This window comes from Medicago sativa, chromosome 7, assembly GCF_051527215.1.
Source record: "Medicago sativa cultivar Bolivia chromosome 7, Bolivia_mono, whole genome shotgun sequence".
In the NCBI taxonomy this organism is placed as follows: Eukaryota; Viridiplantae; Streptophyta; class Magnoliopsida; order Fabales; family Fabaceae; genus Medicago; species Medicago sativa.
The window spans coordinates 58,101,490-58,125,115 of record NC_140755.1 but is presented as its reverse complement, the minus strand read 5'-3'; the positions used below and the strand labels follow the sequence as shown (position 1 = coordinate 58,125,115).

Sequence of the window (23,626 nt, the reverse complement as noted above, 5' to 3'; positions counted from 1 at the left end):
TATAAAAAAAATACAACGTTTAAATTTTAAATCTTTTTATATAATAAAAATTTAAATCTGTTTTAAAAATATTATAAAATTAAAGCGGTTTTTTCAAAAAATAAAGAAAGCAGTTTTTTTAACAAGTTAAAATCTGTTTATATATTTATACAATATTTTAAAAAAAATAATGTAATATATATAGTAATTTAATGCCTATTGTTTAAAAATAGTAGAAAACAATGTAATATAAAGCTGTTTTTTTAACAAATTAAAATTAAATCGGTATATATAAAAATAAATAAATACAAAGTTTAAATTTTAAATCTTTTTATATAATAAAAATTAAAATCTGTTTTAAGAATATTATAAAAATAATGCTATTTTTGCAATACATAAATAAAGCTGATTGGAAATAATAAGCCCTTGTATTGGAAATAATTATTATATGTTTGCACGTATAATTAATAGTTATTACTAATAAGCCCTTTTATTGGAAATAATTATTATATGTTTGCATGTATAATTAATAGTTATTTGATGTTTGTGCGTAATATTAAATGTTTGCGCGTAAAATTGTTTGTTATAAATTGGGCGTAAATTATTTTTTTGCGCATAAAGCTAGTTTCTCGATTGAGTAATCATTTTTTGACGTGGAATATGATATGTCAATGAAGTTGGTGAACGTGTAGAAGATGGAGTATTATCAATATTATCGTAGTTGGATGTACGATAGGACGTTTCCGGGAAGAACAGGACTAAAACCGCAATTTGTGGAAGGAGTTGACGGATTTATTTCATGGGCATGGGTGCAAGAAATTTGTAGATATGAGGGAGGAGTTAGATGTCCGTGTCTAAAATGTAGGTGCAGACATATAATTACCGATCCTGGAGATGTGAAGAAACACTTAAAAAGAGTTGGTTTTATGCCTAATTATTGGGTTTGGGCATATAATGGTGAAATTTTTCAGAATTTTGGGGTAGGGGACAATGCACAAGCTTCTACTAGCCATGGTGGAACAAATGTGGAAACAAATGTGGAGTACAACGAAGATCTCAACACAGAACAATTCAACATGATGGATGATATGGTTGCGGACGCTTTAGGGGTGGAATTGTCTTACAGTGATGATGCCGAAGATGATGAAGAGGAACAACCCCCGAATGAGAAGGCGCAGAGATTTTACCGATTGTTGAGTGAAAGTAATACACCTTTGTATGAAGGGTCTTCGTACACTAAGCTATCTATGTGTGTGTGGATTTTAGCTCATAAGTCGAATTATCTTAATCCTGATGATGGTATGGATGATATTACAGAGATGTTGAAGGTCGTGACTCCGTTTAAAGATAATCTGCCAAATGATTATTATGCTGCGAAGAGGTTGGTGATGAAGTTGGGATTATCAGTTAAAAAGATTGATTGTTGTAGAAATGGATGCATGCTGTTTTATGACAATGAGTTTGGGATAAATGATGGAGCATTGGAAGAATGTAAATTTTGTCATAGTCCGAGGTACGGTATCAGCAAGCAAAAACAAGTGGCGGTTAAGTCAATGTTTTATTTGCCAATAATACCAAGATTACAAAGACTGTTTGCATCGATGAAAACTGCTAGTAAAATGATGTGGCATCATTCAAATGGAATTCCTGGAGTGATGCGACATCCTTCTGACGGTGAAGCGTGGAAACACTTTGATCGAGTACATCCTGATTTCGCAGCAGATCCACGAAATGTGAGACTTGGATTATGCTCTGACGGTTTCCAGCCATATGTCCAATCCTCGGCAAAACCATATTCTTGTTGGCCAATCATTGTAACCCCGTATAATCTCCCTCCCGAGATGTGCATGACAAAACCATATTTGTTTTTGAGTTGTATTGTACCAGGACCAGATAACCCTAAAGCAGGCATAGACATGTTTCTACAGCCGTTAATTGATGATCTGAAGAGGTTGTGGGTTGGAGAATTGACATATGATATTTCTGGAAAACAAAATTTCAAGTTGAGAGCAGCTTTGATGTGGGCCATTAATGATTTTCCTGCTTATGGCATGTTGTCTGGTTGGTGTACTCATGGTAGATTTGCATGTCCACATTGTACGGAAAAAACCAAGGCATTTACTCTGGATAATGGTGGGAAGAGTTCGTGGTTTGACTGTCATCGTCCATTCTTGCCTCATAATCACCCGTTCAAAAGACTTAAGAATGGCTTCAGGAAGGATGAGAGAGTATTTGATGGCCCGCCACCTAAGATTTCATCAGAAGAAGTGTCGACAAGAGTTTGTGATTATCCAAAAGTCACTTATTATGGCTGAACTGTCCCGATACTAGGATACGGAGCTGACCACCACTGGACTAAAAGGAGTATATTTTGGGACCTCCCATATTAGAAAGATAACATGCTCAGACACAATCTTCATGTAATGCACATTGAGAAGAATGTTTTTGACAACATATTTAACACAGTGATGGAAGTCAAAGGCAAAACAAAAGAAAATGAGAAGGCAAGAAAAGACTTAGAAGAATATTGCAAAAGAAAGGATTTGGAGTTGAAACCTCAACCAAATGGGAAGTTGTTGAAACCGAAAGCCAACTACAACCTATCTGCCCAAAAAGTGAATTTAGTGTGTCAATGGTTGAAGGATTTGAGAATGGCCGACGGATATTCTTCTAACATAAGGAGGTGTGCCGATGTCAACATGGGAAGGTTGCATGGGTTGAAAAGTCATGACAATCACATTTTCATGGAGAACTTTATCCCAATTGCATTTAGTTCATTGCCCAAACATGTACTAAATCCACTTATTGAGATTAGTCAATTTTTTAAAAATTTGTGCGCTTCAAACTTGAGAGTTGATGAACTTGAGAAAATGGAGAAGAATATTCCAATCATTATCTGTCAGTTGGAGCAAATTTTTCCACCAGGTTTCTTTGACTCTATGGAACATCTTCCTGTGCATCTACCATATGAAGCTATACTTGGCGGACCTGTTCAATATAGGTGGATGTACCCTTTTGAAAGATTCATGGGTGACTCAAAACGAGCTGTTAAAAATCTGGCCAAAGTGGAAGGATCAATTGTTGCTATTTACACTGCCAAGGAAACCATGTACTTTATCAGTCATTATTTCGTTGATCGTCTACTTATTCCATCAAATACAAGAAATAAAGTTGAGGTTAATGGTGAAAGGGATCCGTCAACCTTATCGGTATTCAATCTTCCTGGTCGACACGCGGGCAAGGTGCTTCAATATTGGATGGTAGATCCGAGAGAGTTACGGTCTGCTCATGTTCATGTTTTGATTAATTGTGCGAAAGTTAAACCATACCTTGAGTAAGTTAATCAAACCTAACCTTTTCTACTAGCCCCTTTTACAATAAGTTTTAACTCATTTAACAACTTTGTATTGAATTTTGTAATAGGGAATTTAATGCTTATTACGAGGAGTTTGGTGATGGTTCAGCAGTTGGTTCGGTACATGAATATTTTCCATCTTGGTTTAAACAAAGAGTGTACAATGCCGAACCAACTGAAGAAGTCATTCGTTTACGGTATTTATCTCAAGGTCCTTTACAAGGTGCCAGTGAATTTCACACCTACTTCGTGAATGGATATAAATTTCATACCCACTCTTGGTCTGAAGGCAAAAAGACATATAATAGTGGTGTTTATGTAAAAGGAGTTACAGAAGGAGGTGAAGATGATTTCTATGGCGTGATCAAACACATTTATGAGCTTTCATATAATGAAAATAAAGTGGTGTTGTTTTATTGTGACTGGTTTGATCCCTCTCCTAGATGGACAAAAATTAATAAATTATGCAACACTGTTGACATTCGAGTCGACAAAAAATATAAAGAGTATGATCCGTTTATCATGGCACAAAATGTTAGGCAGGTATACTGTAACACCCCGTTTTCCCGACATAAAAATTTCATAATAAATCAGAGTATTTTCAATCATAAACGGAATGCTACACTTCTTAAAAATCATAAAATAGAATGGATAAAAATTTATCCTTCAAAATTATTCAACTTAATCTTTAAAACTATGCAGCGGAATTAGTTTAACATCATAAAAGTCTTTGGCACGCAGGCCTCATAATAAAAATCTCATAAAGTCTTTGTTCATCATTTATTTCATAAAAATTCAAAGCAATACGTAAGGAACAGAAAACTGTAGCATAATTCCCATTCCGTTACGTATCAGAGCACCTAAAGACAGATAGTGAGGAGTCCACTCACAACCATGCCTATTCTTGATTACCTGCAAGTTTCCCATACGAAGGGCAACATTTTCATGTAGAAGGGGTGAGATTTCATAAACAATAATATTAAGCATATAATTCATCAATTACATTTAACAACTTAAACTTTATCAATATATCATAATAACAATTATGTAAAATCATTGCATCATAATCATTCATCAACACAAGCATATAGCATCATATCATCACCATAGACAACTTCTTAATCGACATCAACATCAACTTTATAAGACAACTTAACTCTTGACTCGTCAAATGTAACTCGACTCGACTATGAAACTCTTATTATCTTAGATCATTTTGAATATGCAAATGCACGTGGTACCAATCCAGGGCATCAAGCCCTCAACATATTTGAGCGTAAAAAGGCTCCAGGGCATCAAGCCCCCAACTTAATTGAGAAAAAGCTCCAGGGCATCAAGCCCTCAACATATTTAAGCGTAAAAAGCCTCCAGGGCATCAAGCCCCCAACTTAATTGAGCAAAAGCTCCAGAGCATCAAGCCCTCAACGTGTTTGAGCAAAGGTTCCAGGGCATCAAGCCCCCAACATAATTGAGCAATAGCTCCAGGGCATCAAGCCGTCAACTTTGAATGAGTATGCATGGACTCAACAACTTACGACTTGAACAACATCGACATCTTATATGACTCCTATACTTTGGACGACATCTTACTACTTTACAACTTAGACCGACATATACGACTTTATGACATTAATGGTCAACAATAGCAAAAACAGCAACATCTTCGCATGACATTATCATAACTCATCAATCATAAACAACATCTTATATCATCATATTTAACAACATATGCTTTAACACAACTTGGGCATAACAACATGAATGGCATAAGCAACATGACATTATACAACTTACAATAATCACATAATATATTCCAACCTATTAACAACAATAGCAACACATACATCAATCAATTACTTACATATCAAACCAAGTTAGATTCATCACAACATAAATTAAATACTTATAAACACCTTAATTAAACTCATAGTACTTTAGCTTTGAAGTTTGGAGACAATCTATAAGTTTTGGGTTAGTTTTCATAAAATTTCACTAAGACCTCCTTAGAGTATTTTCATCGTATCTTAAGATCTAAAAATCATTTTCAAGCCAAAACAAAGCCACTAGAAAGCTAACTCAATTATCTACAACTTTCATGTTTATACCGAAAGCTAATTCAACACGGAAACGGGTGAAAAAGACACAAGAACACAACAATCGAAGTTCTGACAGCACGCAACGAAAGCACAACAAGCAGTCACCCATGAGGGGCTGCCTTGCTGCGCCCAGGCGTTGGCCAGCTGTAACACCCATACTAGACGTATCTAGAAAGTCTAGCATGTGCGTTAGTTTAGTACTGGATACATTAAAAACTTACAACATAAAAACTTCGAACAAATATATTAAACAATAAACGCGTTCGTACAATATTATTACAACATGTCTCGTCTTAATTAAGATAAATACATCCTTGAAATCCATAAACTCCACGTTGCGGGTACGAACGAGCTCTTGCAGAATAATCCATCCGGCCACTAGCTTGCCATCAAACCTGATATCTGAAACAAATAAGGATTGGGATGAGACATATTGTTTCAGTGAGTTCCCATAATTCCTAGGCTATAGGTAACCTCAGGGGAAACCTATGGTCACCACGTGTCTACAACCAGCCGGTTGATTATACGTGTGTGGTCATGTTTTCCTAGACGGTAGTGCATGCTAAAACCGTCATAGGTTCGTCTTACTTGTTATAGGCTTCTCTTCTTATACGTGTCATGGCGGCCGAGGGGGAATCTAGGACCACATTGCCAAGAATACACTCTACGTATCGAGGCCTAGACATAACATAATCATGACACAAACCTAAACCGGACGATTAGGGGAAACCTAAGATCGTCATCGGTTCCATAATCTTTACTTGTCCTATACATGACTTGTATTTGTCTTGTAGCATCTCATGCTCTTGTTCATAAACATAATCTTACATGATAACAATCTTGAATAATCACAGTCATATTCATAACATGCATGGTCGTACGTAAGTTCATTCATTAGGTTAGCGTTGAACAAACAATCATTATCTTGATTCATTTTACGGAGAGCCCCGGGTGGAGTAACCCCGAGAACAATCCCATACATGACCGATGTACGTACATCAGACTCCCTCGGTGTCGTGCAGGTCCCTTACGGCTTGAACCGTTCCCCTTGAGTCGAGAACCTCCCGTATCCCCCTGATGTGGATAACAAGAGACACAAACACCTACATCTTGTTTACTCGGTGACATGCGGGTCCCTTACGGCTTGAATCGTTCTCATTACGAGAACCCCTTGTATCCCCCTGGCGTGGATAACAAGTGACATGCCACCTACATTACATTAATCATGGTCTTGTCGTTTGATGAGTCATAGATAGTCTAATTTAATGCTTTATTTAGTTTAGTTTTATTTAGATTTGATTTTATTTTATTGCATATTTATTTCCTTTTTGAATATTTTACTTTAAATTGCTTTTTATTTTATTTTAGGAACGAATATATGGTGGAAGGTGTCTTGGAACAAAAGAAAGAGGACTGGAGCAAATACAGTACAAGAATACGAAGATACGAGACAAAAATATGTCTCTACCAAGTCAGAAGCTTGGCACGGCCCGTGCCAACATGTGGCACGGCCGTGCCACCCTCCAGGATACTCTTTTGCTGCTTTTCTTCAAGCCCAAGTTACTATGTTGTAGTTTTACTGCTTTGCCCTTATAGTTGCTTAGATTTTAAGTCAATTGTAAAGCTATAAATAGAGTAGCACTCCATCATAAACATTCATCTTTTGTTCTTGGAATAAAAGTTCACTTTTATATTATTGTTCTTTTACTTTATTGCTTTCTCTCTTCTTCCCCCATGTCTACAATGAACGTTAGTGAGTAGACTCTTCTTTGTCTTGGGATTGTTGGATAAGTCTAATGACGTAATCCTAAACAAACCAAGCTTAAACCCTAATTTTATGTAACCCTAATTTCTAATCTAGATTCACCGTATTAACGTGGATTAACAATTATCAAACTGTGGAAGCGAAAGCGGAGGGTTTGATAATTGTTAATCCATCATCCCAAACATCAATTCATAAAGCGAGAGCGGAGTTTTGATGTTGGAACAAGTGAATCTAGACAATAATTGCAAAACAGTGAAATAGTCTTTGCAATTATTGAGACAAGAGTAGTTTCAATCCTCTATGCATCCTCTAGTAATCAAGTCAGCGAAATAGGCTTGGTTGCTAGAAGTAAACTCTCACCGGACTTTCATCGGAAAGGTGAGGGGCTAAGGGAAACCGGTCTTTAGAAATTAAGGTGTAAACCATGAAATTAGATGTTTAAGTCTTGTCTAGTGAAGGGTTTGTTGTTATGATGGACCAATGATCCCAAGGCTCTTTTATATTATTGTTATTTACTTTCAGCAATTAAACCCCCTTTTTATCAACTTTTCTCTCTTCTAATCATTCTCTAAAAGTTAATTGAATTCACAACTCCCTAGCGGAACGATACTCTTCTTACTACTATTACTTCGATAGGCCGTGCACTTACGGTTTGGCTCTATCATCGTTCATGTAGGTTAAATCTATTCATGCTTACATATTTACCTCGGAACCTTGATCGATCTGATTAGCGGTAAATTCATACTTGTTCATGTTTGTACATTCTTAATCATGTACGAAGATAACATAATTCGCTTCTTAACATTCTAGGGATTCTTGGTAACATGCTAGTTCTCGACTACTATGTCAAGGCTCTAGTTTTTCCCTTGCTTAATGAATAACTTGCTACCCCATTCATAACATGACTCTCTCGTTTGCCATGCTTTACTAGCTATGGTGAATACTTGTTTCATTCACATGAAAGCCTTGCAAAAGATTATCATTTAGGACCTTGGTTTGAGGGGTATATTTTATAAAAAGACTGCTTGAAGAAAACATGAGCCGAAACGTGCCAACAATACGCGAAACGAGCAAACAGTGCACTGTGCACTGTCCACTCGCCTCGCAAGCAAGCTTGCTCGCCATGGCGAGTAGCTGGTCGCAGTTGCGAGTTAGGGGCGTGCAGTACCCCCTGTTCTGACTTCAAGCTCGCCTCACGAGCCACCAGCTCGTTGTGGCGAGTAATGACAGTCCATCACTTGTAAAAATGGTGTTTTTGACCCAAAAACCTCGAAACCAAGTGTCTCTATGCATGTTATGACTCTAGAGGTCATAGGAAACTTGTAAAACATTTATATGGCAAGTATTGACAAGCATAGCAAGCATAGCTCAAAAGGGACAACTAATCATAATACTTGAACCCTAGAATTATCATAGTTTTCATATATTCTATACAAGGTATAAACATAATCCCAAGGGTAAGGAATTCTATCTATGGAACTCACCTAACAATAATCTTGTGACAGCTCCAAGCTCAAGCTCAATCAAGCCAAAACCCTAGCTCTTGATCTACATGCTTCCTTTGATCATACCATATCAATCTTGTTGTTTTCTTGCAATCTAAGGCTCCATAGTCCTTGCTTCCTCATCCATCTTTAAGTACCTATTCCAACTCAAAGCTTCCACCACCCAAACCCTAGCTTCAAGATTCATTCCTTGTGATGATGGAGTTGGAAAACAAACTCAACCCAATTCCAATATTGCTTCTTTGATCTTGAAGGAACTTTATCATGTACAAGTTCATGCTCTAACTTGCTCTAAACCAAACCTTAACTCCATGAACTTCTCTTGATGAGGAGGAGTAAAGAATCAAACCAAAACTAGGAGAGAAGAGAAGAGAAGACAAAGAGAAGAGAGAAGAGGCTGCATCGATTGATAAGGTAAGGGTGAGACTAACATTTAGTATTATTAAGTCTGTAATTCTGATAATTAGATTTAACATGTTGTAGGTTGAGTTTGTGAGAATTTGAGAATTAGGGTTTAAGAATTGTAATAGGTTGTTAATAGACTTGAAAACCCTTTGAATTTGCATACAGTAGGTTGATGAATAATTAGTGTTCTAATGATAGGGTAATCATAGGGTAATGATTAGGGTCAAGTTTGGAGAGTATTGGATCGAAAACGGAGTCGAAAAGATTTCCCCAAGGCGAAATGGCAGCTGAACTCCGATTTTGCTGTCAGTGTGCAAAACATGTTTTTATTGTCTCAGTTTGACAAGTTTAAGTTCCGAGCTGGGTTTAGGTGTAAACACGAAAGTTATAGGTATGGATATTAGTTTTCTAATTCCGTTGGTCTGGTGTCAAAATGATTTATAGAACTTGAGTTATGGTCAAATTACTGCATGTAGGTCACAGTGAATTTTTATGGACTTTCTGCACAACTTTCCCTAATTTAAAACGAAAACTGGTATTGATCGGTACAGAATTGGCCTTTGGTGTAAACATGAAAGTTTTAGATAATTTTGTTAGCTTTCCAGTGGCTTTGGTTTGACGTGAAAATGACATTTAATTTCTGAGTTATGATGAAAATACTCCAAGGAGGTCTTAGCAAAATTGTACGGCGACAACATTCTCTGTTTCATGTTTTTGCGTCTGTTTCACATGTTTCTGTTCTGAATGAGTCTTTGGTATAAACATGAAAGTTGTTGATAAGTGTGATATCTTTCCAGTAGCTTTGGTTTGACATGAAAATATGTTGTGGATAATTTATTATGTTTTTACAAAGATGCATGATGAATTATTGATGTTTAAATACGATGTTATATGATGAATTGTTGATGTTTAAATACGATGTTATATGATGAATTGTTGATGTTTGAATACGATGTTATATGATGAATTGTTGATGTTTAAGCACGATGTTATATGACATTGTTTATGATTGATGAATATGAAATTATGATGTGAAGTCGTTGTCGTTGTCGTTACCATAATTGTCGTCAATGTCTTCAAAGTTGTAAGTTGTTTGTCGATGTCGTTGAAGTTGTTAAGTCGTCAAGTCGTTATGAAGTCGCCAAGTTGTTAAGACGTTATGTTGTCAAGATGTTAAGATGTTAAGAAGTTATAAGATGTTCATGAAGTTTCTAAGACGTAAGATGTTGAGTCCATGCATACTCATTTAAAGATGAGGGCTCATGCCCTGGAGCTTTTGCTCAACGACGACGAGGGTTCATGCCCTAGGAGCTTTTGCTCAACGACGATGAGGGCTTATGCCATAGGAGTATATTTATGCTCAAAGACGACGATGGTTTATGCCCTAGAATGGTACCACATGCATTTGCATTTCATGATGATTCGAGATGGTTTAAGACGTAAAGAGTTGCATAGTCGAGTCTAGATATATTGTCAAGTCAAGTCGTTAAGTTGTGATGTTTGATGAAGTATCTAATGATGAATTATGATTAAGATGATATATGATGTTATGATTAAGATGATATATGATGTTTATGTTTATGATTAAGATGATATGTGATGTTTATGATTATTATGATGATGATATATGATGATGCTTATGACTAATGTTTGATGATATATGAAGATGTTCATGATTATTATGTCGATGATATGTGATGATGTTTGTGATATTATTGATGACATGTGATGATGTTTATGACTAATGTAGGGAGAGTAATGATACTAGTTAATGAAGTTTAAGATGTTAGATATAATTGTTGAATTATATGCTTAATATTATTGTTTTGTGAATCTCACCCCTTCTGCTTGAAAATGTTGCACTTCGTATGGGTAACTTGCAGGTAATCAAGATTAGACGTGGTCGTGAGTGGACTCCTCACAAGTGTGTCTTTAGGTTCTCTGATACGTAACGGGATGAGAGTTTTGACATTGTTTTCTATTCCTTACGTATTGTTTTATGAGATTTTTAATGAAGTTGTTGGATTGAACTGATTACAATGTTTTAGACTATTTATGAGACTTTTATGATGAGGCCTTATGTGCCAAAGACTATTTTTGGATGATGAATAATTCCGCTGCAAAGTATTAATTAATTGTTGATTGAATTTTGAAGGATAAATATTAATTTATTCCATTTATGATTTTTAAGAAATGTGACATTCCGTTTTGTGATGAAAAACTCTGATAATTGTTATGAAATTTTTACATTGGGAAAACGGGGTGTTACAAGGATGTTGAGCATATACCTCTTAGAAAATCATAATGAATTAGCAAAACCCCATCACACTTGCAAGACTATGTTTGTCACTCTCCTACTTATCATTTTCATTTACTTTTCATTTTCATTTCATGTAGTTTGTTAGAAGTAGATTGTGATGAGGTGTAACCGTTTTCTGTTAATCAATCAATACACTCTATTTCTTCATTTCTATAGCTTCCAGCTTTATCCATGGCGTTTTTGTTCTTAGAATAAACACCTCTTAAGAACAATAAGCATTAAACTTTTTAGTTATAATTATTGCAAGGTTTGTTAATTGCCATATCATGATAAATTTATTGGACTATGTGGATCCTCTGGAATATGCATGAAATGATTTTATTTTTGCAGTTAAGTTAATTGAGGTTGAACTTCTAGTGTATAGGATTCAATTCCTCTCGTGCAAGTCGTTCTTCGACAAACACCTGGTTCATCTAATTGTCATTCAAAAACAATATGTTTGCTTAATTTGTAAAAAATAAGAAAGTTGTAATGCTAGATAAAACCACGGATAATTAGTTGTAGCTGAAAATAGAGTCAATATACAAAGACATAAGGTGCGAATTCTACTTCACTTCTTAAAAGATAATTTTAAACGTAAATGAAAAAAAAAAAAATAAAGAAAAGAAAACTTCTAACAACTGCTATTATAATTATAATTTGGGTTTGTTTAACATGTGCAATATTGCATATGTTAAAGTAACTAAAATTAGTAACTTTTCATTAAAAACCAACAATTATTTATTAAAAGCTACATAATTAATATAAAAAGTTACTACTTTAAACTTCTTAATATGTGTAAATTTGCACATGATAGAAAAACCCTTATAATTTTAGGAGACACAACTTTACCACATTGTTCACTTCTAATGCTAATGAAATTACTAAAATGTCTCTAACACCACATGAAGGTGTATATTGTGGATTTAATAAAAAAAAAAGTTGTATAATAATAATTATTCTTTTCGGAAGGTAGATTGGGTCAAGCAGATGTTGTCCCGAAAACAAACTATCTCTCATTAGTTGTGTGGTAAATATGAATTTAGATTCTTTCAAGTAAAAATTTCTCATGTTTTCTTAAATGGAATCTCAATCATTAAATACGAAAGAGAAAGGGATAATTAAATTATAAAAAAGTAGTTGATGTATTTTAATGATGGTGATTAACAATGAAAAAAACTTGAAACAAATTTCAATGGAAATAATCACTCCCATAAATTTTCCCACACATCTTCTTCTGGAACAAATGTAGGTGGCGGACGTGCAAATCTTACACGCTTTCCACCCATTATAATGGCACGTGGGTCAGAAAATAAAGTGATACCATTCTTCTTCTATTTCTTCTAGGCTATAATCTGGATGTCCAATCATATTATACCTTTCAGCACCCACGATAGTGGAAACCATCATCATTCCAAGTAGAAGTAATAATACTAGTGAGTATGTAGAGGCCATGCTATTATCGAAATTTGATTCACACAAATGGAATAAGCAAGACAACTATTTATAGGAAGCCACATGAGAATATTGTGTTGAATCAACTGGCTATAAGGTTATAGCCTTAGAGAAGCACGATGTGGTACATTTTTTGTTTTTTTAAATACACTTTGTTATTAAGCAAATGTTTTGATTGGAGCGTTAAAATTAAGAAAGCCGTTTGCCTCTTTGTTAAAGGATTAGATTAGATTTTCTTACTTGGCTAGTATGAATAATATAAGTGCAGCAACCAGTAGCGGAGCTGGAAATAATTTTGAGGGTAGGCCAATTTTTTTAACAGGTGTAAATTTATATTTTCTTTTTAAGGAAGGCGTAAATTTATATTATTTTATTAATTAATTCAAGTGATTATTAATTTTTTTTTCTATAAAACATAATTTAAACCATGTTTTAAGAATATTTTAACATAAATATCATATAATTTTTACTTTATTATACATATACTTTTCATTGAAAATATTAAAAACTAATTGTGCTTTATTTATTGGTGAGCGCTATAGTATTATATATATACTAATCAAAATCAAATTAAATAACATAGGAAGTTGTTGCCCCGAATGGTTAACTTGTTGATGTTTCAAGTGAGCGTCCACCAGTTCGAACCCCAGCGATATATCTTTTTTAGGTAAATCTTTAAAAAAAAAAAATTAGGGTAGGAGTGAGTCATGGTCCACCCTGGCCCATAGGTAGGTCCGCCTCTGGTAGCAACGTTTTCTCTATTCCATCAGTTTGAATGATTTTTTTATTATACATTTATTTTAATTTATTAATAAATTGAGTAAATTACACTCCCTTTTTCTAAGAGAAGTTTTAATTACACTCATCTTTTTTTTTTTTTATGTTAAAATATACACTTCTCTCTTTTAAAAAGTAAAATTTATACTACCCTCTCCTATAAGGTTCTTGAATTACAACATCATCATTTAATAATTATATATGCACTACACTTTAATTTATTTTAAAATAAATAAATATTTTTATGATATATACTAATTTTAAACAAGCATTTAAGAAAAATAAATTCATTTCTTTATAATTTAAATGTCAATGATAATTAAATTTAAATGTTTTGTTATTAAATTTATAATTTAGAGTATAAAATTCACATCTAAATAACCATACTTTATCGACTTTAGTAATTTTTCACATATTTTAATTTTATTTTGGGTTTTTTTTTCATATTTTATAATAGAGTTGAAAATTATATGTTAATGAAATTGTGAATAAAAAATAGTGAAAAATATGTATTGAAATTTTGATCATGTTAAAATGGACCTGCAATATATATATATATTTTAAGTGTGTTAGATTATTATATTTTTTTTCTAGATTATTAAAAATAAAATAAAAATTATTAAGGGAGTAAAGTGTAGATTTTAACATAAGAGGGGAGGGAAATATAATTCAAGTTTCTCTTAGAGGAGGGGAGTTAATTTTTTTAATATGTTTTGAATAAGAGGGGAGGGAAGAATAATTTTTAGCACAAGAGGAGAGGGAAGTATAATTCAAGCTTCTTTGAAGGAAGGAGGGTGTAATTTACTCTAATTAATTCCTATATTTTTTAAACATACACTCTCTCATTCTGATAAATTTGATTCCCTCATTTTATAAGGTTATATAAAAGGACTTTTATAGTCCTCCAAGGTACGATATATTCTATCTATAACCCACATTCTCGCTCAAATATTAATTTGAGCGTGAAAGTGTTTGACACATCCTCTTGAAGCCGTTCTTTTATTTTTGTTTTGACTATTGACGTCGTTCTTCTTGTTAGGTCATATTAACGTCCTCATATGAGGCAAACTAGTCATCCTCATCTTTTCTGTCTTCTGATTAAGTCATAAATGAAATGAAACAAGATAAGCTTTAATGCGATTAATAGATGAGATTAATGTAATCCTTTTATTTTCTTCAAAGCCTTAGATTTCTATTATCGGAAACTCGATTTCTTGTTTTTTATTTTTATTTTATCATCCTATATCTAACAAAAACCTATTCGCATTTAGTTTATGAGATATCCCACGTCTGTAAGTGAAAGACATCGAAGCTGTATGAAGAAGTCGTCGTATTGATTGGATCAATAGTGGTGACGATGCCAAAAGGTCAACACTTTTGTCATACTTTGGTAACCTATGGAAAAGAAGGACTTGGTCCAATCTCAGGTTCAGTGTCTTCTATCTTCCAGACCAGTTTTTCAATGACCCCTGTCATGATGCATTTGAGCTCATACTTGCTATATGTCCTTGCAACGGTGGCTTGGTCTTGAAATGTCGACCACAAGATAGGGTATGATGTTCCCTTTAGGGTATGATAATTAATGCCTTAAAATGGTAATTGAATATGATAATATATGTTCGAGTGTGCAGGACCATAGACTAAAATTCACAGTACAAAATCAAGTTTTGGTTCTAGAAGAACGAATACAAGAGCAATTGGAATTTATAGAGAAGCTGAAGTTCTGAACGAGAATCTGAAGAACGCCATACTCTAGAGTGTAGGTTCTGAAGGATCGGACACTGAAGTCTTGAACTATGAGGAAGACGCTTATGAAAGTCACCGATTTCTGAAGAATGAAGATTCTAAAGGACACATCCGACTTGTCATCTTCTGAAGATGTCACAGACTCAGATAGTACACTTTGTCTTCTTCTGACCACGTGCAGAAACAAACAAAAACTTCAAAGACAAATGAAATGAATAGATAATTCCTTTTGAAGCAAATGAATTTCAAATGTATGTTCAATGACATTAATTAAAAACAAGGAACATTCCAAGATCAAGCTTCTCAAAGAATTTAATTTATGAGCTGACACCAATCCAACGTCTCTCATATCCTTCCCTATATAAGGAGCTAAAGACTTGAAGAATTTAACAAGACTCTACACATTTTGAAAGTGCCATTACTCTGTCAAAATCAAAGAGAATTTGAACTTAGAATTTATTACAAATTTATTATCTTTGAAATTTTTAAGTCTTAAGGTGTACTCTGCTTTGTAATTGTTTATACCTTTGATTGTATATCAAGTGTAAAATCAAAAAATCATTTATTTCATTGAGTTAGATTGTGGGAAGTCTCTTTCAGTTGTGATTGAGTATTAAAAGTCTATTGCTTGTGAGCTTGAGAAGACTCTTGCTTATGTGCTTGAGCATTTGTAACCTTTAGTGATTATACTGAAAATCTCTTGGAAGTGTTAGGGGACCGGATTCCTCTCGGTTTATGATAGGAACCAATATAATCTCTCTCTCTCTCTCTCTCTCTCTCTCTCTCTCTCTCTCTCTCTCACTGTGTGTGTGTGTGTGTGTTTGTGTGTGTGTGGTGTTTATCTGCTGCAACAGACTCTAAAACCATTCAGACTCTGACCAGTAAAACACTTAGAAATTTTTTTGAAAAAATCTAACACAATTCAACCCCCTTCCCTTCTTGAGTTTTTCGCACTTTATGTTGGTATCAGAGAATGGTTTGTGCTCCGCCACTTAACCATGTCACAGAAAAGATCCTTAGATAAAAGCATGTCTTATGATGACTCTGGTGTTGGTACTAAAAGATGTGCTCAATTACATTTTGATTACAACAATAACCCTTCTAAATTTGAGAAAACAACTACTCTGTCCCACCTTCATCATTCAATGGAGATACTACTCAGTTCTCATGGTGGAAGACCAAGATGTACAATCACATCATAAGAGTTGATGATGAGTTATGGGACATCATTGAAGATGGTGTTGGATTTAATATTGACTTGGAAGGAATGGTAGTGGATAGAAAGTGTCTGATTGTGGCTCAGAGAAATATCTATAAGAAGCATCACATAATACGTGGTATTCTGGTAGAATATTTGTCTCATTCAAAATACATTAAGATTATTGAAAAGTTCACTACTAAAGCCATATTTGAATCAATGTGTTGTACATATGAAGGAAACCAATAAGTGAAGGAAGTTAAGGCTAACCAATTGGTTGATCAGTATGAGCTTTTTAGAATGAAGGAGGATAAAGAAATTAAAACCATGAATTCAAGGTTTCAAACTCTTGTATATGGCCTTCAGTTTTCGAATAAAAGTTATTTTGTTCCTGACCATGTCAAGAAGATTCTTAAAAGTCTTCATGTTAGGTTCAGACTAAAAGTTACAACCATTCAGGAAGCAAAGGATTTGAACAAGCAAAGTCTATAGAATCTGATAAGTTCTCTCAAAAGTAATGAGATTGAGCTTGTTGTAGATGAACAAGCTATGAATTCCAAATCCATTGCTCTGAAATATAGGGAAAAATTTGTTAAAGCTCTTTAAGCTATTGACTCCAAAGAAGACACTCATGATGGAGAATCTGATGATGGTTCAGATGTTTGAGATATAGAATTTTTGACCAAAAGATTTCAATACCTGACTAGGAAGAAAAGTTTTTCAAGTAGAAGCATTGGATCCAAAGGATCGGGTTACAGAGATAAGAAACATGATCAAAATGGTTGTTTCAACTGCAATAAACTTGGTCATTTAATAGGCGACTATCCAGAGTTGCAGAAGGACAAGTCAAAGAAAGGAAGCTCTAAGAAAGAAAGTTTCAATAACAAATTCAAGAAAAGTTGTGGCAACATTGGATGAATGTGACAAGGAGTCAGAATCTGAAAAGGATGATGAAAAAGCTAATCTGGCCCTGATGGCTACAACAACTTCTGATGTGGAATCTGAAGCACATTCTGATGATGAGGTATTTTCTGAACTGGCACGTGAAGAGCTGGTCAATGTTATTAGAGAGCCTATAGGCCATTGTATTGGAAAATCAAAAAGCCTAAAAGTTTTACATTGATAATATGATTTGGTGACAGAGGAATCTAAGAAACCGAGTATACAGAATGAAAATCTCTTAATGAGAAATAATTTTTTAGAGAAAGGTTAAATATCATATACTCAGAATAAATATGATAAACGTCTAAACAAGTATGAAAATGCGCTTAAAGAGTGTTTATCATAGATGGAATTGACAGAAGCAAATTAGCTTAAATGATTTATGGTGTTAGCATAAACAAAGGAGAAGGAATTAGTTTCTCAGAATAAAAACATCTTAAATGGATGCAGGTTCTAGAGAAAAGAAAGAAACCTCCTTGTTCTGAGTGTATATAGAAGGGTATGTATTGCTAATTTGTTCCAGAAGCTGGAAAAACTAAGGTTCTGAACAAGTGAGAGTCTAGGACCTCAAAATCTAAGGTTCTAATCAAATCAAAACCAAATATTCAAGTGTCGAAGGTTCTGAATAGTTTAAAACCTAAAGTTAAGAAAAGTTCAAGACCAAATACCTTTAAACCAAAAGTCTTGAATAATTTCAGGCAACACAACTTGAATCCTAAGGTTCTGAAGTAGGAAAAGTTCTTCAGAACTAACCTTAAAGGACCCATAAAAATATGGGTACCTAAGTCTGAAATTTCTATACTATAGATAAGTTTTATGGGATAACCAAAGCTTCAATCATGGTACATGGATAGTTTCTTACAACACATAACATGAGAAAAAAAATATGTTCCAAACCCTAACACTGAAAGAGGGAGGAACTGTGGGATCGATTTGGAGGAAAACATAAAGGCAAAATTATTGGTACGAGGACTATTGATAATTCTTCCATCTCAATCAATAATGTTTGGTTAATTGTTGGACTTAAGCATAATCTAGTTAGAATTAGTCAATTTTGTGATAGTGGTTTTGAAGTGGTATTTGGTAAAAGCCATTACACATTAATCAAAGACTATGACAAATCTATAGCGTTCAAAGGTAAGAGAAAAGACAATGTTTACAAAATAAACTTCTCTGACTTGGTTGATCAGAAGGTAGTTTGCCTTCAATCAGTGAGTGATGAAAAATGACTATGGCATAAACGTTTAGGACATGCTAACTAGAGGTTAATCTCCAAGTTTAGCTAGTTAAAACTTTTGAAGGGACTACCAGAGTTAAATTATCACTCAAATGCTCTCTGTGGAGCATGCTAAAAAGGGAAAGTTGTTAAAATTTCTTTTAAAACAAAGAACATTGTCTCTACCTCTAGACCATTAGAACTACTACACATTGATTTATTTGGTCAGGTGAGTACTGCATCAATCAATGGAAAGAAATATGGACTAGTCATAGTTGATGACTATAGAAGATGGACTTAGGTCAAGTTCCTTAGAACTAAAGATGAATCAAATGATGTGTTTAGCATTTTCTGCACTCAAGTACAAAACAAAAAAGAATTGAAAAATCTGAAAATTAGAAGTGATCGTGGAGGAGAACTTGAAAATAAGTCACCTGAGAACTTTTGTGAAAAAATATGAAATTGTCCATGAATTCTCTTCCCCTAAAACACCACAACAAAATGAGGTTTTAAAGAGAAAGAATAGATCTTACTTAATAAGAATAACTTTCATTTCGAAGAATAGGAACGTGGTTTTGATTTTGTGTTTCAAGTTTGTATCCCAGTAAATAAGAATAACTTATTTAATCCGTATACTACAGTAAAATGAAAATTATTAAATTTGTGGCGGACATGACTATATTGAAACCAGTTCGGATTTTTTGTCCACCAATTTCAGTTAGTTAGAAAATGATATTTTTTTTGTCAAGTAGTCTAGTGATTAAAATTAGCCCTTTTCAAGGTGAATAAGTGAGGTGTCTGGGGTTCGAACCCCGACCCTTGCATATAACAATGCATGTCCCTTCCAACTGAGTTAAGCTCGCGGGGACGGAAAATGATCATTTTAGTATTTTGTTTATATATTTTCATATAAAGAAGTGAGCCTGCAAATAATAAAATACTCTTATAACCTCGTAGAACAAGTCAAACTGGTGATATACCGGGTACCTAAAGTGATGCACCTTAGTCTCCACTAATTGGGTGACCTGGTTTCATGAAAATGATATGATCATTTTGATACTTTATGAAATCATTGACTTCTTATGAATAAATTGATAAACTATTGTATATTATACTATAGGAGATTGTCGTTGATGTCATGAATGAATGATTCAAAGTTATAGTTTTATAAAGAATTTGATAACTGGGTGGAAATAAATTGGAAATTATGGCTAGCTATTTAAGTTCTGTTATAAAAGAAAGTCTTGCAAATCATAAAATCTTGTAGCAAGTCAAACTGGTCGTGCACTTGTACACGCATCTAAAGTGGAAACAACATATGGCAGAGTATTCAGCAGCCTTCAGATACATTCCTTCCAGGCATGAAACTTTAAATCAACAAAAGAACCGGCAAAAGTATAAAACTCACATCATGGAAAAGCTCTTCTGACCCCTCCATTGGCAAGTTCTCTTCTAGTACTGTTGAACGCCTAAATATACTTGAACTGTTCATTTGGAACGAAACTCGGCCATGTTGGCGCAGTGGTCCTTGGAACGGTGGGGTCTTTACAGGGATACAAACAATGAAAGTTGCATATCTTAATAGTTTTCAAGGCGGAGATGACGGAGAAGGAAATATTGTTATATTTTATACGTTATCAAATGACAAGGAATTAATGATCTATCACCTGAATTCACAAGGAAGATTAGAAGAAACATGGTGGGATGATGAGAAGAAACAAGTGCTAGTTACATGGACTAGCCAAAAGTCAGAGTGCGATCGTTATGGTATTTGTGGGGCATTTGCAAGGTGTAATTCATCGAACTCACCGATATGCATTTATTTGAGAGGATTTGAACCTACGAGCATACATGAGTGGAGTAGAAATAACTGGACTGGTGGATGTTCTAGGAGGACACCTTTAATGTGTCAAAAGGTTAACAACAAAACCACAAGTACAAATGAAGATGGGTTTTTGAAATTGAAGATGGTTAAAGTACCTGATTTTGCAGAAGGAATGGCTGTGACACCTGATATATGCAGAAGATTATGCTTAGAGAATCGCTCTTGCGTTGCGTATTCTCACGACACTGGGATTGGCTGTATGTATTGGACTGGAAATTTATTTGACATAGAACAACTCGAAAGTGGAGGACTTGATCTATATTTTCGCGTAGCCCACACAGAGCTTGGTATGCTATATGCGTTGTTTCATAAAATATTTTATACCTTATTTATTTACTTGATTTTATCTCTTTGATTATGATTGAGTTTGTTATATTTTCAATTTAAAATTTTCCTCTATACAGAGAGAGAGAGAGGAAGAAACAAAACAGTCATCATTACAATTATAGGGATAATAGGAACTCTCAATATTGTAATAGGAACTCTCAATTATATCATGTGGAGAAAGACTTCAAACAAATCAACCAAATCAGCAAAGAAAATGAAGAACAAAGCTTTCAGACTGTTTAATAAAGATGGAACGTCAGAAGTTCATACAAGTGACGACATAATTGGAAAACTGTCGCAAGCTAAATTGCAGGAGTTATTAACTTATTACTATTTGATTTTGGAAAGCTTAAAATTGCCACAAACAACTTCTGCTTGTCCAACAAACTTGGAGAGGGCGGTTTTGGTCCAGTATACAAGGTATCATAAATACAACAAAGTTTTCATGTTGAACCTGAAACCATTTTCTATTGTTGTCCCTTATAATTTTCTTCCAGGGGAAACTGCAAGATGGTCAGGAAATAGCTGTTAGAAGACTTTCTAGAGCATCTGGACAAGGGCTAGAAGAATTCATGAATGAAGTGGATATATGTCTCCTGAATATGCATTGCAAGGACTTTTTTCAGAGAAATCAGATGTTTTTAGCTTTGGTGTTTTAATATTCGAGATCATTATAGTGGGAGAAAAAACTCAAGCTTTTATGACAACGAGCATGCTCTAAGTCTTTTGGGATTTGTAAGATATAACAGATCATTTCTGACTTAATAACAAACTCCGTTCCTTTTCTTGGTACAACTTCTAAATATTTGAATATTTTTTTTGTTGCTTTTCATTTAGGTGTGGAACCAATGGAGGGAAGGAAATATTTTATCTTTAATAGAGCCAGAAATATATGGTCCTAGTCATCATAATTATATTTCAAGGTGCATACATATAGGACTTTTGTGTGTACAAGAACTGGCTGTAGATAGGCCCACTATGGCTGTAGTGATTTCTATGCTTATCAGTGTGGCTGCATTTCTTCCTCATCCCAATCAACATGCTTTCATCCTGAGACAAAATATGTTGAACTCAAACTCGCCAAATGTTTTATCCATCAATATGGTCAGTATTACAGACATATGTGGCAGATAGAATCTGAGAAAGGATTTTGAAGTAATTATTGGATTTGTTGTTATTACTAGAATCTTTGTTAATTGTTAGAACTCTATTGAGTGTGATGTGTAAATTGAAAAATTCTTATATCTTACGTATGGTATGGTAGATTACACAAAATATTAGTGTTTATATAAATAGATTACTCTATAGATTACACAAAATCCACTCTAATATTTTGTGTAAATAGATTACACAAATTTGGTAGACCACTCTAATATCATACTTATATCTAATCCTACTTAACATTGCTAATGACTTTGCAAACCCGAAACCTAGATTATTTAGACGCCAATCAAGCATGTCCGTTGGATCAAATCATCCTTTGATCTAATCCTTTGATCTCATCCCATCCTTTGATCTAATCTGACTGCAGACTTTCATTTTCCCATGCCTGATACGTTAAATTCCATTGGTTATGGCTTCCCCCTTTCATGATTGCATTAAATGTTGTTATTGTTTCCCAAGCTTTTGTGTTATACCAATACATAATTCAAATTCAACGTGTATCAATTTCCAAAGTATTCATCTTCAATTCATTCTCTTATTCCAATCGACGCATGCCACTTTGTTTGTTCCCTTTTCATCTCCTAGATTCATGTTCAACCTTTTGCTATTCTCTCTCTCATCCGCTCTCTCTGCCAATGAACCATAACCAAACATGAAGAAAATTTCGATTTCTCCCATGTCTTTTCCACTTTCACCGTTGTCTTTTCTCCTCCCACTCCCCTTCACCAATGCTCTCGATTCCAACATCACCGTCGCCGTTGTCGACTTCCCTGCCACCGTCTGCGGCATCGTATCAGCCAGAAAAACAAAAAGAACCGCACAATTTTTTCACCAGAAAACTGCCACTCCAGATAAAGAGAAAGAAGCCATCGAAATTTGCAATTTCAACCGGAAGCTCCCGTCGTTGCTCTCTCCCTTCATCAACAAAGCTTCTCCCATTGCTGAATCTCAAACATCCATTATGATCAATGCTCTATTCCGTCGTTGTTCAGATTTGCTAAATTTTTAAAGTTTCTCTCAAGGTAATAGCTTTTCCCTTTCTATGAATTGAATTGTGTTTTGGGTCTATGCACTCTCCATCTCTAAGATGATTTTGAGATTGATGGTGCTTGGCGCTGATTTGCTTTTGTAACCATATTGTCAACAGTAACGATTTGAACGAAAGTATCAAACCAATGATTTGGAACTCTCCTTTTATATGATTTATTTTAAGCCACTTTTAGAACCTATATTTGTTTTATTACGTGCTCTGAATAATGCTTTCATGTGGTTATTGATTAATGTCTTATGCCTCCACATGGGCGAATCTGGACATAAAAACTCAGTGAGGCTAATTTTTTTTTCACCCAATTACTAAGAGAGATCATAAACCATTCAATTTCAGTTTCAATCTAAATGTTTCAGAGCAAAATGGTGGTGAAATTATCTTTTGACTGCGTCGGTGTCCAAATGATAAAAAAAAAAAGAGTGAGGCCATGTTGGAAGGGGAAAACGATAAAACTTGGCTGAGAG

The 23,626-nt window shown here is 34.4% G+C and overlaps 2 protein-coding genes and 1 pseudogene across 2 annotated transcripts in view; all 3 read left to right on the top strand.

The window, feature by feature from the left end:
- Positions 1-21,703, top strand: part of LOC146907126 (G-type lectin S-receptor-like serine/threonine-protein kinase At1g11300) — a 77,860-nt gene extending 56,157 nt beyond the window's left edge. The window contains exon 4 of the mRNA XM_085729034.1: positions 21,448-21,703. Within this exon, the coding sequence (XP_085585160.1) occupies positions 21,448-21,609 (162 nt within the window). The 3' untranslated portion in view covers positions 21,610-21,703. The remainder of the gene's footprint in view (positions 1-21,447) is intronic.
- On the top strand, positions 2,365-17,703 carry LOC146907128 (uncharacterized). Its single transcript, XM_085724889.1, has 3 exons — positions 2,365-3,313; positions 3,403-3,877; positions 17,398-17,703. Exons 1-3 carry the CDS (start codon positions 2,379-2,381, stop codon positions 17,701-17,703), a joined length of 1,716 nt encoding a protein of 571 aa, XP_085581015.1. The 5' UTR covers positions 2,365-2,378.
- LOC146907127 (G-type lectin S-receptor-like serine/threonine-protein kinase At1g11330 pseudogene) lies at positions 20,052-21,083 on the top strand (annotated as a pseudogene).
- Positions 21,704-23,626: the final 1,923 nt, after the last annotated feature.

Coding starts and splice junctions, on each gene's coding strand:
- LOC146907128 (XM_085724889.1), top strand. CDS start 2,379: ATGCTCAGACACAATCTTCATGTAATGCACATTGAGAAGAATGTTTTT. Junction 3,314..3,402: donor AAAGTTAAACCATACCTTGA/GTAAGTTAATCA, acceptor ATTTTGTAATAG/GGAATTTAATGCTTATTACG. Junction 3,878..17,397: donor TGGCACAAAATGTTAGGCAG/GTATACTGTAAC, acceptor GTCATTTAATAG/GCGACTATCCAGAGTTGCAG.